This window comes from Populus euphratica, unplaced genomic scaffold (assembly GCF_000495115.2).
Source record: "Populus euphratica unplaced genomic scaffold, PopEup_1.0 scaffold245.1, whole genome shotgun sequence".
NCBI lineage: Eukaryota > Viridiplantae > Streptophyta > Magnoliopsida > Malpighiales > Salicaceae > Populus > Populus euphratica.
Genome location: NW_011500127.1, coordinates 70345 through 87227, shown reverse-complemented (window position 1 = coordinate 87227; position 16883 = coordinate 70345). Strand labels below are relative to the sequence as shown.

The 16883-nt window shown below is 31.6% G+C and overlaps 2 protein-coding genes across 2 annotated transcripts in view; both read left to right on the top strand.

The window, feature by feature from the left end:
• Nucleotides 1-5910, top strand: part of LOC105110292 (2-oxoglutarate-dependent dioxygenase family protein) — a 9549-nt gene extending 3639 nt beyond the window's left edge. The window contains exons 2-5 of the mRNA XM_011005284.1: nucleotides 380-604; nucleotides 963-1399; nucleotides 1812-2156; nucleotides 5390-5910. Of these exons, the coding sequence (XP_011003586.1) occupies nucleotides 448-604; nucleotides 963-1399; nucleotides 1812-2156; nucleotides 5390-5665 (1215 nt within the window). The 5' untranslated portion in view covers nucleotides 380-447 and the 3' untranslated portion in view covers nucleotides 5666-5910. The remainder of the gene's footprint in view (nucleotides 1-379; nucleotides 605-962; nucleotides 1400-1811; nucleotides 2157-5389) is intronic.
• A 6061-nt stretch (nucleotides 5911-11971) lies between these two features.
• On the top strand, nucleotides 11972-15940 carry LOC105110289 (alanine--glyoxylate aminotransferase 2 homolog 2, mitochondrial-like). Its single transcript, XM_011005279.1, has 9 exons — nucleotides 11972-12321; nucleotides 12521-12751; nucleotides 12877-13047; nucleotides 13821-13964; nucleotides 14108-14287; nucleotides 14593-14818; nucleotides 15261-15374; nucleotides 15457-15543; nucleotides 15642-15940. The coding sequence occupies exons 1-9, from the start codon at nucleotides 12079-12081 to the stop codon at nucleotides 15683-15685; spliced, it is 1440 nt and encodes a 479-aa protein (XP_011003581.1). The 5' UTR covers nucleotides 11972-12078; the 3' UTR covers nucleotides 15686-15940.
• Nucleotides 15941-16883: the final 943 nt, after the last annotated feature.

Below are 16883 nucleotides of genomic sequence, written 5' to 3'. Positions count from 1 at the left end.
GTTTATTTTTATATTTTAAAAATATTTTTTTATTTTAAATTAATTTTTTAATATTTTTTTAAAAATAAATCTTAAAAATATAAATATATATTATTTTAATATATTTACAAACAACTAAAAAATAATAATATTAAAATATATATTAATAGTAAAGCTGAAGATCGAAGAGGGAAGGGAGTTTTTTATTGTACAAATTTGTTTGAAATTATAATAATATTTAAAAATTAAAATATTTTAAAATAAGAAATTATAATAATATTTTAAAATAAATTATTTTATTTTAAAAAAAATGTTTTTAATATATTACATCAAAATAATTTAAAATTTTAAAATAATAAAATTTACGCTACCTTACCAAACATTAAGTGCTCCGGTACAGGTCCGCTTCCACTTTACCAGATTCCTGTCTGGCTGCTGGTGGATACTTGCTGAGCCAAACCAGCACTCATGGTCTTTATGTACCGTCTAATTGAAGCAAATACTTTCCGACTATTGACATCACCAGTGCCTGTGCCCTACATTTCCCGCCAAATTTGCTCTGGGCTTCTCTCAATCAGAAAGATGAATAGTGGAAAAGACAGCGCCAGTGAAGATTCAATCCCCGGTAGAGCTAATTCTACAAGTCTTTATATATATTTTCTTAAATTCTAAACTGAACATTGATGTTTTTTCTGATTATGTTCTGTAAAGCTTGTCTTTATATAGACAATATTGCCTTTGTTCTGTAATTAGCACATGGGTTTTCATGATTAAGGTTTAAGAATTGAGGAAGGTTGATTTTTTCTTAGGAACCTATAAAAATGTGGATAACAACCCAAAAATTGGATTGAATGGATTATGTATCGATTCTTGATATGTAAAAGAAGGAGAAATGTCATGTAGACAAAAAAATATGATAATTAGAAGAAAAAAATGATTATTTTTTTGGGTAATTAGACATTAAAAAGGTTGAGATTTTGCAGGGGGAGCTGGCATCAAGTTGAGGCCTTCTCCTAATTGTATTGATTGGAGAGAATGTAGGGGTGCCGTGGAAACTAGTAGCGATAGTTTAGGTGTTGGACATGGAAGTTTCGGTAAAAGGAGAAGTAAAATTGATCTTCGATCAGAGCAGAGGAGTGGGGATGGTAACTCATCGAAATTCGGGAACAAGAACATTCCTGTTCGTGTTAAAAGATCTAAATCTGGCCAGAGTTGTTGCAAGCCTGACGAAGGTGCCAATCATGTTGCACCATTTGATATCTGCCTTTCTGGGAGTAGAGATTCTGCTGTTTTGAAGTCCTTGCAGGAAATGGAGGAAAATCAGGAAAATGTTGAACATCCCATTGAAGAGAGTGGTGGACAAGGAGTGTTGCGGCCTGGGATGGTTCTTCTAAAACGTTATATTTCCCTCGGTGATCAGGTGCTTCTTAGTGTTCATGCACTGCTTAATTTATAGCTAGCTTTTACTTTTGTAGTTTAGAATTGGCAATTGAAAACTATGATGTCTTTTACTTGTCTAATAAGTGCTTTTGGATTTTGATTGCAACCATGATGAGAAGCATGTTCTAGCCGTCTGTATTGTTTGACAATAAGTTGGACTTGATCAGCATTTATCTGCATTAGGGCGTTCTCAATATTGATCAACCGACTCTGATGAAAATGCAATTGTCTGACCATGAACATCAATTGGTGGATGACAAGAAGAAAATGTAAAATTGATTCACATTCAATATTCATTCATTAAGAGTAAGATCTTTGTACACGTTTTTTTTTTTTTTTCACACATCAATTGGTGCATATTACTCAAGTTTGAAGCTATTATTATTTTTCAGATTGAAATGGTGAAGACTTGCCGAGAAATTGGTCTGGGCCCTGGGGGATTTTATAGGCCTGGTTACAAAAATGGAGCAAAGCTTCGTCTGCAGATGATGTGTCTTGGTTTGAACTGGGATCCTGAGACAAGAAAATATGAAGATCAAAGCCCAGCTGACGGTTGTAAGCCTCCTTGTATTCCTCGTGAATTTAATCAGTTGGTTGAAACAGCAATTCAAGATGCGCATGGTCTTCTAGGAAAGGACTGTACATTAAGCAATGTGGAAGACATGCTTCCTGCGATGTCTCCAGACATATGCATTGTGAACTTCTACACAACCACCGGGCGTCTTGGGCTCCATCAGGTATGTAGTTAACTGTTATATGTTACTTTATCCTCTTACATGAACTTTGAGCACAGAGATTGAGGTTTTTATTTTATTATAATTATTTTTCAGTGATAAGTTTATATTCTCAAATTTCCAGGCTTTGAGCATGCATCATTCTTCATTGACATGAAAAAGTTAGTGAAAGTCCTAGGATTGTTTGAGATTGTAAAAGATTCCATGATTTTTTGGTGAATTTGTACTATAACACAATTGAGTTTTGTTTAAATTTTCTGGACTGAATTTTTAGAGAGAGAATTTACGATGATTTGTTAGTTGAGGTATAATATTCAAAAAAGGTTGCATCATCCTTTTTCTTTCACACATCTCAAGCCATGAGAGGCTCATTTGGTGGTAATGCTAAGTACTTAAAAAAGCTCTGGTTGAAACACAAAGTCTTGAATTTCTTTCTGCATCAGTTTGTTCATGTGTCCAGCACCCTGGTTATGTCAATTTGGTTAGTCAGTTTTTAAGTAAGAGGAGAAATATAGAAGGCTCAATTTTTAAGTAAGAAAAGAACTATAGAAGGCTCTGTGCAGAAAAAGAATTGCCAATTTTGCAATTTCATTACTAGCAATGCATGAGCATTGTCAAAAACCTTTTAAGATATTCTTTTTTATTGTATATATGAACATCAAAAAGGGCATTGAGGCAATATTTGTTGGGAAATTCCACTAATCAAATATACAAATTTATGTGATTCAACAACTTGTCTACTTCACAGAGTTATTAGTTTGTACTAATCAATCAAAGAAACAATACAAACAAGGAGTAGAAAACACTCTTCTCTACTCAACTCACTATTACTCAAGCTCTCTCTATCTTCTTTTGCTCTCTCTACTTTCTTCTGCTCTCTCTACACTACCCAGCTCTTCATTGAGTCTATTTATAGACTAAGCTAGGAGCGGGAGTATAAATCATGGCATGATTTATACCATCATTTATGTCTTAAATTAAGCCTTTATCTTGTGTTAAGTGGGAGATTAGTTCATCTCCACTTTACAAACAATCTCTCACTTGGAGACAAATAATGAAATTATCTTTATCCTTAAAGACCAACCGAAGTTTTACACAACTTCAGTTTATCAAGTGTAACTCCTTTGATTAACTGTCAATTGGATTTTTGCTTCCACAGATCTTTTCTGGCATTAGTTGCTCATCGTCTAGCAATTATTGGATGAAGTGATATTTGATCTGAATGTGTTTAGTCTTGAAGTGAAATGCTAAATTCTTGGTAAGGAAGATTGCACTCTAATTGTCGCGATACATAGTAACTTTTCCATTCTTCTTGCCTAATTCTTTTAGAAAACTCTGTAGCAATATAATCTCTTTTGCAGATTCTAAGACGAAAACTCTGTAGCAATACAATCTCTTTTGCAGATTCTAAGACATCAATATAATCAGTTTCTGTTGTTGAAAGAGCACATCAACATAATCAGTTTCTGTTGTTGAAAAAGCGATGATCTTTTGTAAGGTAGGACTTCAGGAAACAACAATGCCTCCTAGGGTGTATACATATCCTATAGTACTCTTTATGCTATCACTATCTCCTGTTAGATCAGTGTCTATAAACCCTTCAAGTTTCAAACATTAGCTGTAAAGGTAAGACAAGTATCCGAGGAACCTTTTAAGCATATCATGATCTATTTTACTGCCTTCCAATGCTGCTTTCTAGGATTACTCATATATTGACTTACAACTCCCACTGCAGAGGCAATATCTGGTCTAGTACAAACTATAGCATACATCAAAGAGCCGGTAGCTGAGGCATATGAAATCTTATCCATGTATCCACCTTCTAGCTCAGTTTTTAGTGACTGGTCTTTGCTGAGCTTAAAATGATTTTTCAAAGGTGTGCTTACTGGTTTAGCATTATCCATATTAAACTTGTTGAGAACCTTCTTGATATACTCTATTTATGAAAGCTTTAGGATACCTTTGTTTTTATCTCTGATGATTCTCATACCAAGTATTTGTTTAGCAGCTCCCAGATTTTTCATTTCAAATTGTTTTGACAACTGTTGTTTCAACTTGTCAATCTCCTCAATGTTGGATCCTGCAATCAGCATATCATTCACATATAATAGTAGAATGATGTAGGAGTTGTTAAAATATTTGACACAGCAGCAATGATCAGCTTAGCATCTTGTGTACCCCGAACTACACATGAAGTTGTCAAACTTCTTTAACCACTGTCTTGGAGCTTGCTTTAAACCGTATAGACTTCTCTTTAGCTTGCAAACTTGGTTCTCCTTTCCTTGTATTGCAAATCTTTCTGGTTGTTGCATATAAATGTCTTCCTCCAAGTCACCATGAAGAAATATTGTTTTTACATCTAGTTGTTTAAGATGTAAATTTTCTACAGCAACTATCCCCAGAACAACTCTGATTGTTATGAGCTTCACAAAATATCTCAGAATAGTCAATCCCTTTCTTTTGCTGAAACCCTTTTACAACAAGTCTTGCCTTGAATTGTTTGCTTCAATCATGATTAGTCTTTACTCTGTAAACTCACTTCAGGTAGTGTGGTTAGCTCCCAAGTCTTGTTCTTTAAGAAAAAATTCATCTCATCCTTCATAGCTAACTACCACTTGCTTGAGTTTTCATTTTATAATAATTCTTCATAAGTTTGTGGTTCATCACTATTTGTCAGCAAAATATAATTCAGTAGAAGTGTGAACTGTTGTAGGGGTTTCATAGTCCTTGAAGACCTGCGAACATAAACAATAGGTTCACTTGGCTTCGTATCTTCCTGTGTAGTAGTAGATACAGATATGCTTGAATTTTCTTGTAAAGGCTCTTGATTTTTGTTTTGCTTGGTAACATCAAAAAGCCTTTCTAATCTTATGAATTCAAATTTTTGTGAACTTGTATCCGAATCATTCATATCTGTTTCCACACTTACAAATTTTTGTGGACTTGTATCCGAATCATCCATATCTGTTTCCACACTCAATTTGTCTTTGTACGAAACTTTCTCATTGAAGATCATGTTCTTGCTTCTGATAATCTTTCTAGCTCTTCATTGAGTCTATTTGTAAATTAAGTTGGAGGCATAAATCATAGCATAATTAATTTATGTAACCATTTATGTTTTAAATTAAATCTTTATTATTTTTATTTTATACTAAATAAGAGATTAGTTATTCTCATGTTATTTATCTTCATTTTAATAGCAATATTTACACTCATCTCGGCTTTTACATTTGTAGGATCGTGATGAAAGCTCAGAGACTCTTGACAAAGGATTGCCTGTTGTCTCCTTCTCAGTAGGGGATTCTGCAGAATTTCTCTATGGGGATCAGAGGGATGTGAACAAAGCAGATAAAGTTGTATTGGAATCAGGAGACGTATTGATATTTGGTGGCAGGTCTAGACATATATTTCATGGCGTAACATCTGTAATCCCAAATTCTGCCCCCAAGGCTTTAATCGAAGAAACCAGGCTTCGTCCTGGCCGTCTCAATCTAACATTCAGACAGTACTGAAAACCTTCAACCTTAACCTGTGCTTCACATTCTGGACATGTTTCCCCTCTCATCTACCCTTAGCGGACTGCAAGTCTTACCTTTTCATCTGTAGCAAATTTTAGTCCTTGATTTACCGGTATAGACTGTATAAATTCATATTCTACACAGTTTTGCACCTGAGATTGTTGACTCCTGTCAAATTTAGCAAGCAAAATGGCAGATATGAATGAACAAGTCTTGGATAGCCATGCCTAGTTGTCTCACCAAGATTCCTATATATATATAAAGGACAGAGGAATCTTAAACTATAACTTAATAAATTGAAGTAATTAAATCTATTTTAGTAAAAGAAGTCGGATACGTAACCTCCAAGTCATGCCGGCTTGTATAGCTATATTAATTCTTAGTTTGTCTCCTCAATCATTATTAATAATTTAATTATTTATTTTCTCTCCTTTTTTATACTTATAATGTATCCTTACCCTTTTTATAAATAAAAAAAATAGCCTTTAATATATTGTCATGCTAAGGGTTGAAAATTTAGCTTTTAATATATTGTCATGCTAAAGGTTATTAGGAAACACTAAGGGTTAAAGGTTATTTTTTAAAATATTTAAAAAAATATTAAAATAATATTTTTTTTATTTCTAATATCAACATATTAATATGATTTTTAAAATTAAAAAATAATCAAATACTGTAGCTTTTACATCCTTAAGAATTACTATTATAATTATAACAAGGGCAATAATTCAATCAAAAGTAATTTTTAGCACAACTCAAAACTATTATCTAATTTGGCTATCTCACAACGACAGAGGCCTCATTGTACTATCTCATTGTACCATCTCTTTGCAGCATTTAGTTGGCATAGGTGGCCTTTATTATATCGTCCATGGTGGATGTATTGCTAACCTTTCACATCAACTCGTGTGTCTGTATGCAGGCATCTTTCAAGAAGAGGCTCTTCTCGTTCAATTATTGCCCTTCTAAAGGAAAGAGTATACTCTAACTACCATTTTGGTTTGATAGCATGGTTAAATTGAAAAAGAAAAAAAAAACATAGGTTAAGTCAAAAATAGATGTTTAATATCTCCTTTAAAATTATGGTTTTGAAACCTTAATACATTTATATTATTATGTTTGTTAATAATGTACATAGCACAATGCATCTTGTAAAAAAAAATATTCTTAAGCTTGTTTATTTGGTAGTGTTGTGTTATACATATTATTATAACTATGTGAAAATGTTTGGTTAATCAATATTGGATTTTAAAAAATAATAATTAAAAAAAGTGTAATTTATAATTTTTTCAAATAATAATTACAAAAACTTCGAACACACATTTAATTTTGATTTGAAGAACATTAAAATTTAATGTTTTTTTTTTTTAAAAAAAACATGATTTTAAATGCAAACTATGGTTATGGAAACACAATAGCAAACGAGCCAAAAGTAACATCAACATAAAGCTTTGATTTCTTGTAGGCTTTTAATGTGATGACATTAACAAGAGGGATGTGGAAATCCTACCAGGCAAAACATACAAGATGTCATCATCCGATGTTGAAAGCCATTTTGTTCTCTAGTTCTTGGATCATAAATTTCATCATTGTCCTGTAAAAAATATACATTGTTGTAATTTTAATTACGTAGCATTCCCTTTGTGACTTCAAGCAATAACCACAAACTTGCATTGTTTATTGCTCTTGAGCACCATATGGCTGATATTTAATTAAAGGTCCTATCATACTCCTAGCATGCATGATCACTAAAAGTAATTAGTCCTAAATATACATTAAATCTTATATTTCTTCTCAATTTTATCTCTAATTTCTTGTAATTAAAGTCCTATCATACCCGCAACATATAAGATCACTATAAATAATTGGTCACAAAACAAGGTTAGATACATATTTAAACCCTATATTTATTAATGAGTTTTTCCTTTATCATACCCCCAACATGCATAATCACTACAAGTAATTGATCTCAAAACAAGGTTAAATACATTAAACTTTATATTTATCTTGTTGGTCACAAAACATGGTTAGATACATGTTTAAACCCTAAGTTTTTCCTTTATCATACCCCCAAGCATAATCACTACAAGTAATTGATTCCAAAACAAGGTTAAATACATTAAATCCTATATTTATCTTGTTGGTCACAAAACGAGGTTAGATACATATTTAAACCCTATATTTATCAATGAATTTTTTCTTTATCATACCCCCAAGCATAATCACTACAAGTAATTGATCCCAAAGCAAGGTTAAATACATTAAACCTTATATTTATCTTATTAGATATATGAGATCGTATTCTTAATCTATGTAGATCATTATTTTTTGATGGAAACACCACAATTTATCAAATTTTACCATCATTTGACTTGATAATTATCCATGAGAGATTTTGTTTTCAACTTAAGGTAATTGAGATTGTGAAAGACTTTCTTTACTTCGCAGGTATTAATAAATTTTAAATTTTATTTTTTAAAATTTAAACTTAAAAACAAACTATATTTTTATTTACAAATCATAAAATAAAGTTTAAATTTCAAATTCATGTATGGAACAAGAAAGAAATCATTCATGAATAATAACATAGTAGTCCATTCATTACATTAAAAAAGAAATTACAACTCTAAAATAAAATTAAAAATTAAAAAAAAAAAAACAAATGAGAGTTTGATCATGTATCAAGCCTTATTTGTCTCTATATTTAATTTTTATTAGATTTTTTTTATTTACAAGAAAAATCCAATCTAACTAGATAATATCAAATTGTATAATGCATTGAATAAAATTGTCTTAGATTGAAAATAGGAATTAGTCGATGATGAGACTCATGTCATCTTTATATATCAAGTGGTGTTACGTGGAGTGAATGGACACCAAAATAACTGTGATACTTGATGGCTGCGTCACCACTTTCATGGCACATGAACATTGTATTGGCCAGTTTTGCTAGAATTAATGGTCCAAATTTATATGGATTTTTCATTGGGAGAGAAACCGACTTTATTGCTAAGAAAAGCCCACCACGAAAAAATGATTCTGAAAGGTGAAAGAAACCTAACCAAAACATCACCTCATTAAAAATCAATGACTATTGCATATGTTTTGCACCTTCTTATAGCATATCCAACGGGAAAGTTAAATAAAAAGCTAAATATTAAAAATTATATTTTTAGTTTTTATTTTTTTTATTTTAATGTGTGAGATAAACAAATAACTATTTTTTTATTTTAATGTTTTGCACCTCCTTACACTCTTTTCATTTTTTTTACAAAATTAAAAAATAAATGAGAGTTTGATAAGGTATCGAGCTTTATTTGTCTCTATATTTAATTTTTATTAGATTTTTTTTATTTACAAGAAAAATCCAATCTAACTAGATAATATCAAATTGTATAATGCATTGAATAAAATTGTCTTAGATTGAAAATAGGAATTAGTCGATGATGAGACTCATGTCATCTTTATATATCAAGTGGTGTTACGTGGAGTGAATGGACACCAAAATAACTGTGATACTTGATGCTGTGTCACCACTTTCATGGCACATGAACATTGTATTGGCCAGTTTTGCTAGAATTAATGGTCCAAATTTATATGGATTTTTCATTGGGAGAGAAACCGACTTTATTGCTAAGAAAAGCCCACCACGAAAAAATGATTCTGAAAGGTGAAAGAAACCTAACCAAAACATCACCTCATTAAAAATCAATGACTATTGCATATGTTTTGCACCTTCTTATAGCATATCCAACGGGAAAGTTAAATAAAAAGCTAAATATTAAAAATTATATTTTTAGTTTTTATTTTTTTTTATTTTAATGTGTGAGATAAACAAATAACTATTTTTTTATTTTAATGTTTTGCACCTCCTTACACTCTTTTCATTTTTTTTAAAAAAAAAACTATGTAGGTTAATTTAAAATTACATTATTTTTAAAAAAAATTAAAAAGCTAAAACATGTTGATCTCAAAAGAAATTTAAATCAATTAACTCACTTAATTAATTTTTATATAATTTAATTTAAAATAATTAAAATTAAAAATTGGATGAATAAATCATCAAGTTAACTTATGATTTAATGATATTAGTTTAATTGATATATTAACAAAAAAAAAGTCTTTTTTCATAACCTTTCATTGAATTTTAACACGAAATCATCATAACAACAAACTTACTGATACTAACCTTAGCCAACATAAAATCAATTTGACTTTCATGATTTTCTCTGTAAATATTGGACGGTCAGAATGCTTCCTGGCTGTGAGTCCCAAACTGGGTTTCTCCGCTCAATATTCTGGGCATGCTCCTAATTTGTTTTTACGGCACGGCTTACACGTGGAACTTGTGTTAGGTGCGCGCTGCGCACTCTACTCTACGTCCCCATCAGTGTTACATCGTGCATGGCACCCCTTTGGACTTCCATGTTTACACTTTACTTATTTTTAGTTCATTTTATTAATTATTAATTATTTCTTCACTTCAACGGTGTTTATATTTTACTAATGGCATGGGTATGTATTGACATATTATCAACATTTCTCAATCAATTAAATTGCTGGGATATCTTAGCATTTAATTTAATTTAATTTAATGTATCTATTTATATATGTATATATGATCGTTGGATTAATAAGATGTATCTATTTATACATGTATATATGATCGTTGGATTAATAAGATATATAAAGGAATTATACTCCAAAATCATAAAGAAAATAGCTTGAATATATTCTTCGAGTTTTTTTTATTGTTTTTTATGTTTAATATTTCTTGTGTGAAAATATTCTTTAATTACAAATGACTTGAGAGTTAGGATGCTAAAATTAATCCCGATTTTTCATATTAAAAAGAAAAGATAAGAATCTCACCTTCGTTTATTACCCAAGCAGTAAAATGGGATTTATTTATTTATTTTTAATTATAAGTGAAGTCTGGAAGCAAACCACCAATTATCTTGGGACAAATTAATATCATAACATCACCATTAATAAACGGAACTAACTAAATATACTGAAAGGATAATATTGTTAATTTTATGAAAATTAATTTCCCTAAATAACTATAGCAAAATATCACAATTGTCATGGTCCATTTTGAGAAAATAAATAAATACAAATAATAGATGAAGATCTTCCAAAAAAATTAAAATTTATTCGACCATGTGATACACAAATATCTCATGTAAATATGTTATGGTAATTGAAGAATAATTAAATAAATTGTAGTTACAAGGTCCATTTTGGAAAAATAAATAAATAAAACGAAGTAAAAAGAAGGAAAATGACACTTATAAAAAGAATAATCTAATTATTCCCACTCACACCTTATAATAATTTTCCACTCTCTATTTTTGACTCATATTGTTTTATCTATTTTTCCTTCAAAATAAATTGAATCACGGAATATCATATTTCCAGTTTCATGCATTGTGGGTCCCAATGAGCTGCTTGAAATGATAAACTAAAAAACTCATTTAATCTGAGATTTCAATAATAACTCCGAGTCAATGACTTTCAAATGAAGCGATTTATTTACATTGAATTAGCTCAATTAACGAATATATTTTAAGCTTTAATTAATTTCAGTATAAATACTATAATATATTTTTAATATGAATATTAAAAGCATAATATTTTTACCTGCATTTTTTTCCGGTAATGACTAGCAATTAAATTCCATTTATGGATATGTTAAAATGAAAATTACTGTTATGTTTTGAAAGTTTTTATTATTATTACTTTTCATTGCTTCAATTTTTTGAGTTTTCAGGTTTTTTTTATATGCTAATGTTAAAAATAAATTTAAAAAAATAAAAATATATATTATATTAATATTTTTAAAATAAAAAAACTTTAAAAACTAAAAAAGTTTTTGATTTCTACACATACTGATAATATCTTTTGATGTCAATATAAATATCATAATATTTTTTACTGGAATTTCATCGCAAGCAAGAGTTAAATTCTATTTATAAATTTATTTAAATAGTATTTTTTTATATGGACACATGGCTGTTTGGTATTGTATTAACGTATGTGATAAGAAAATCTTTTAATATAATATTTTTATAAAATTTATTTTATTAAAAATATTTTATAATTTAAAAAACTATAATAATGTCAAACACAATCCAACAATATACTTGCCATTGGCTATCCTTGTAATGAATTTCATAAAAAAGATCTCCATTAACCTTTGATATTTTCATTTTCCTCAGTATGACAAAAAAACCACCATACATGCACATAATTCCTCCCTCCGTCCCTCCCTCCCTCCCTCCTATATAATGCTCCGCTCCGTCCCCTCCTCTTAACCAATCTCCATCTCTCTCGCATCCAAGTTTCTATCAAGAAACCAGAGAGACAGAGAGGGGATTTACAATTAGAAACAGCAGCTAAGCAAGATGCAGAGATTTATAACCAAAAGGGTATTGTCGTCGTCAGCAAATTCTCCGCGTTCTCATCGCTGCTTCTCTCAACTTGCCCAAAAACAATCCTCCTCCGTTCATGATAATGATATCCCTGTTCCCAAACTACCCCCATTCGATTATTCCCCTTCTCCTTACACCGGTCCTTCCGCCGACCAAATATTGGCTAAACGCAAACAATATCTCAGCCCTTCTTTGTTTCACTTCTTCAGTAAACCTGTGAGTCTTCACTACACCCTATCATTCCTCTTCTTTTATGTTTTCTCGTGATAAATCTCGGGCAGAACTGCTAGTTGAAGCAGAAATCGTGGGCTCGGCTGATGTCCCACATGGGATTCTTGTCTTTTTCTATGTTTTTTTTTAATCTAAGAATATTGAAGATTGATTTTGATGGAATATACTGTTGAATTCTTTGCAGTTAAACGTGGTTGATGGAAAGATGCAGTATCTATTCGATGAGAACGGCCGTAGATACCTTGATGGTTTTGGAGGTATTGCTACGGTGTGTTGCGGTCATTGTCATCCTGACGTGGTTGATGCGATTGTCAAACAAGTCAACCGTATACAGCACTCTACTGTTCTTTACCTCAATCATGCCATTGCTGATTTCGCCGAGGCCTTGGCCTCCAAAATGCCTGGAAACCTTAAAGTAAATTAAAAAAAAAACTCATGGGTTCAATTTGTTTTTCTTTCAATGGGAATTTTGGTTTTTTTTAATAGATTTTCCAGCTAAACTAGTTAGCGCCCGCATTGGCGTATGGTTTTGATGTATAGGTGGTGTTTTTTACGAATTCGGGGACGGAGGCGAATGAACTAGCGTTGATGATCGCAAGATTGTATACGGGTTGTCAAGATATAATATCGTTGAGGAATGCTTATCATGGGAATGCAGCTGGGACTATGGGGGCTACAGCACAGTCTCTTTGGAAATTTAATGTTATTCAGGTAAATCTTCTTGAAAAATTATGGGCTTTTTTATGGTTGAATGTTGTTTGTTTCTTTGAAAAATCCAATATGATGACCCCAAGCTTTATGGAGTCAATTCAATGTGAAGTTAGGCGGTGACTGTGGACTAGTAGTAATATTAGGAAGCTGTCAAGGGGGTGTGTGCTTGGCAATTTTTGGTTAAGAAAAATAAAGGATTTTGTATTTTTTTTTTTTTTTTAAGAATATAGAAATAAAGGTTAGTGGAAAGGAGAAACAAAAGGGGTGATGTTTGGTTATATAGGAGAGATGAAAGGAAATATTGATAAATGGAAATGTAGGGTCCACAAGCTTGAATTATTGGATGTCTTTAATATAATTAATTGTATTAAATTTGTTCTTCACTTTCAATGTTCCTGTTTGTGAGTAACTTATCAATGGTCTTGGGATGTATAATTTGTTACTTCATAACTTCTGATAATGTGGAGAAAGAGCAGATTTTTTTTGTGGAGATTGTTCTTTCAAGTTCTGAAGTTACCAATACAGCTTGCTTTTGTCATCCATCCACTAATCCACTTTCCCCAGAAAGTTGAGGCCATTGTCCTGTCAGAGCCTTGTTGAAGGGAGTATTGCGAAAGTGCTGGTTTTATTGTAATGTTCTCTGTCACTTTGTGGTTTCTGGGAAGAACTTAACCACAAATAATGTGCTGTTCAAATCTATGCTTGCCATGCCTAACCATTTACATGTCAGTATTCATCATAAATTGTAATTGCAAATTCCATTTTGTGAACAGAGTGGAGTCCATCATGCATTGAACCCAGATCCATACAGAGGAGTATTTGGTTCAGATGGAGAAAAGTATGCAAAAGATGTCCAAGATATTATTGACTTTGGGACTTCTGGTCATGTTGCTGGATTTATATCTGAAGCTATCCAGGTGATCATCATCTACGCTGATTTTTATTGATTAACATCTTATTATCCTTGGCGAGACACCATTGAGCACTTTATTGATTAACATCGTATTATCCTTGGCGAGACACCATTGAGCATGCTTATCAGAAATATTTTCTGTGGTAGGGAGTGGGAGGAATTATAGAATTGGCCCCAGATTACTTGCCTGCGGCTTATAAAAGTATCAAGAAAGCAGGAGGCCTTTGTATTGCTGATGAGGTTCAGGCTGGTTTTGGACGCACGGGGAGTCATTTCTGGGGATTTGAGGCCCAGGGTGTTGTTCCTGACATTGTGACAATGGCAAAGGTTAGTCCTCCCCTGTTTGGTTCAGGCATTGCCTTCCTTTCTTTGGCTGGAAAATACAAAAACAGCTGCTTCCTACGTTGGCAATTGTATTTGGATGATCATATCTTCAATTCCTGGTCTTAGATGTTCGTCTTTCATGCCAGGTTTTCTTGTTACTTGTCATTACAATTCTTTAGGCACATCTTTAGACAAGTCCCATTGGATACATACAGATTTGCCTCATAGATTTCTCAGTATGCCTACCTTTCCTCGCATAAGAAGCTGGGTTTACGTGTCAACTTATTTTTCCTTATTGACACTCGCAGGGGATTGGGAATGGCATTCCTCTTGGTGCTGTGGTGACCACCCCTGAAATTGCAGAAGTCTTGACTCGTCGGAGTTACTTCAACACATTTGGAGGAAATCCTTTATGTACCGCTGCAGGTCTGGCAGTTTTAAAAGTGATCGAGAAAGACAATCTTCAGGAAAATGCACTAGTTGTGGGGTCCCATCTGAAAAAGAGACTGACTGAACTCAAGGATAAATATGAAAGTAAGTTGCCTCACATGTTATTCTGTTAATGATCATTAAACCTCAACCTGAATTAAGTAAAAAAAACACCTCTCTTTATGCTGTTTGACTTTGTACTTCTACCTATGTTTGGGAACGTTTTAAAAGTGTGTTTTGCATGAAAAGGCATCAAATTGATGTATTTTTTTAGTGTTTTCTGGTAGTTTTGATTATTGATGTTAATATATATAAACAATTATTGACTTTTGGAAAACACCTTGCATTTTCTGATATGTCTAATGTGCAGTTTTGAAATAACACATCCTCATATGATTAAATACCTTAATTTTTAACTATATTTAAGTTTTTTAAAGGTTTTATTTTCGACATCAGCAGTTAAGCAATACGGTTGTTGAGAACTCTTCTGGTGGTATTTGCTCTTTATATTATTATCAATGGTTGCTTTTTCCATAATTGTCTGCAGTCATTGGAGATGTGAGGGGAAAAGGATTGATGCTTGGTGTTGAACTTGTAACTGACCGCCAACAGAAAACTCCAGCAAAGGCTGAAACTCTGCATGTAATGGAGCAGATGAAAGGTAGATATCCCTCTCATCCCATCGTCCTGCTAACCTCTTGAGCCAACTTCTAGTCACTAACAGGCCTTTTTTGTCATCACAGAACTGGGGGTCTTGATTGGGAAAGGCGGATTCTATGGCAACGTTTTTAGAATTACACCTCCGCTATGCTTTACTAAAGAAGATGCAGGTACGGCTTTTTCGTTTCTCTCGGAGACGACCATTATCTACTATATATTACCAGCTTGGCTGCCATTCTTATCATCTTGTGTACCCTTTTGGTTGCAGATTTCCTTGTGGATGCGATGGATTACACAATGTCAAAGATGTGAAGTCTACAGCTATAATGTAGATATAGATGTCTATTGGGTCATTCACAAGCTGGTCACAAGCTGGTCCTACTGGTTGATCATGTGCTTTTCATTGTGAGTGAAAAACAATGAATGCATAAATAGGTTTGTACCTTGAATAATTTGCTAGGACAAAGTTTAACGATGAGTCAACCGCTCGTTGTCTCTTGGGAACCTCTCTTTGGGTTCTTACTTCAATAATAATTTGCATGAATGTTTCTTTCTTTGTTTGGAAAATCCCTGGTAATCTCCTTAACAAATCCCAATTGTACTCCACTTGAATTCATTTAGAAGAGCAGAATGCATTTTCTATGACTTATTTCACCATCTAAAACCATGAATCACGCAATAGTTACTCTTACAAATCATTAAAATTCATCTATATCTTTTTCCCTATAACATGAGAGAAGCCGAATCCACAAATTGAATTATTTTTCAAAATTGAATTATTTTAAAAATCTTTATGCTCTAAAAAAATTATATTCAAGCTGATAATTTTTAAAATTAGTAATAAATATGTGGTTTTTTGTTTTAGTTTTATTTCTTTTAAGTTTGTTTTGTTTTGTTTGTTTTATTATTTAAAAAAATACATATAAAATTACTAACGAACTAAGCACTAAGCACTTCGAAGAGTTTCCTAGAGTTCAAAAACAATTAAATAACTTAGTATTAAATAACTTAGTCATTGATCATTACAGATCTATTAAAGAGTTCCAAATAATTGAAAACAAATTGCATGAATTTGTCACTCATAATATATAAAACACCAATGGATTGTTTTAATTGATAATTTGAAATCAATCATGAAAAAATTGTAAAATGTATTTTTTATTGGTAATATGTCATATTCTTGATAGAATTACTGACCGGATAATATAGTAAAATTTTTTCATCTATAAATATATCAATAATTATATTATTGACATAATAACTAACAGAATAAAAACCATCGACGATAAGTTTTTTATTGATCATGTATAATACATAATTCCATTAATAAATTTAATTTAATTTAATAAAATTAGTATCTAAATACCTGCAAAATAATCCATGGATAGTAACCAAATTTTGGCAGTAAATCATCATGAATTTTTAATTTAAATTTTTAATCAATTTAAATTCATTTAAATTTTCAATCAATTTCTCCACCCATGAGAATTTTTTTAAGCAGAAAAGTGTT

Coding starts and splice junctions, on each gene's coding strand:
- LOC105110289 (XM_011005279.1), top strand. CDS start 12,079: ATGCAGAGATTTATAACCAAAAGGGTATTGTCGTCGTCAGCAAATTCT. Junction 13,048..13,820: donor GGAAATTTAATGTTATTCAG/GTAAATCTTCTT, acceptor TTTTGTGAACAG/AGTGGAGTCCATCATGCATT. Junction 15,544..15,641: donor CTTTACTAAAGAAGATGCAG/GTACGGCTTTTT, acceptor TTTTGGTTGCAG/ATTTCCTTGTGGATGCGATG.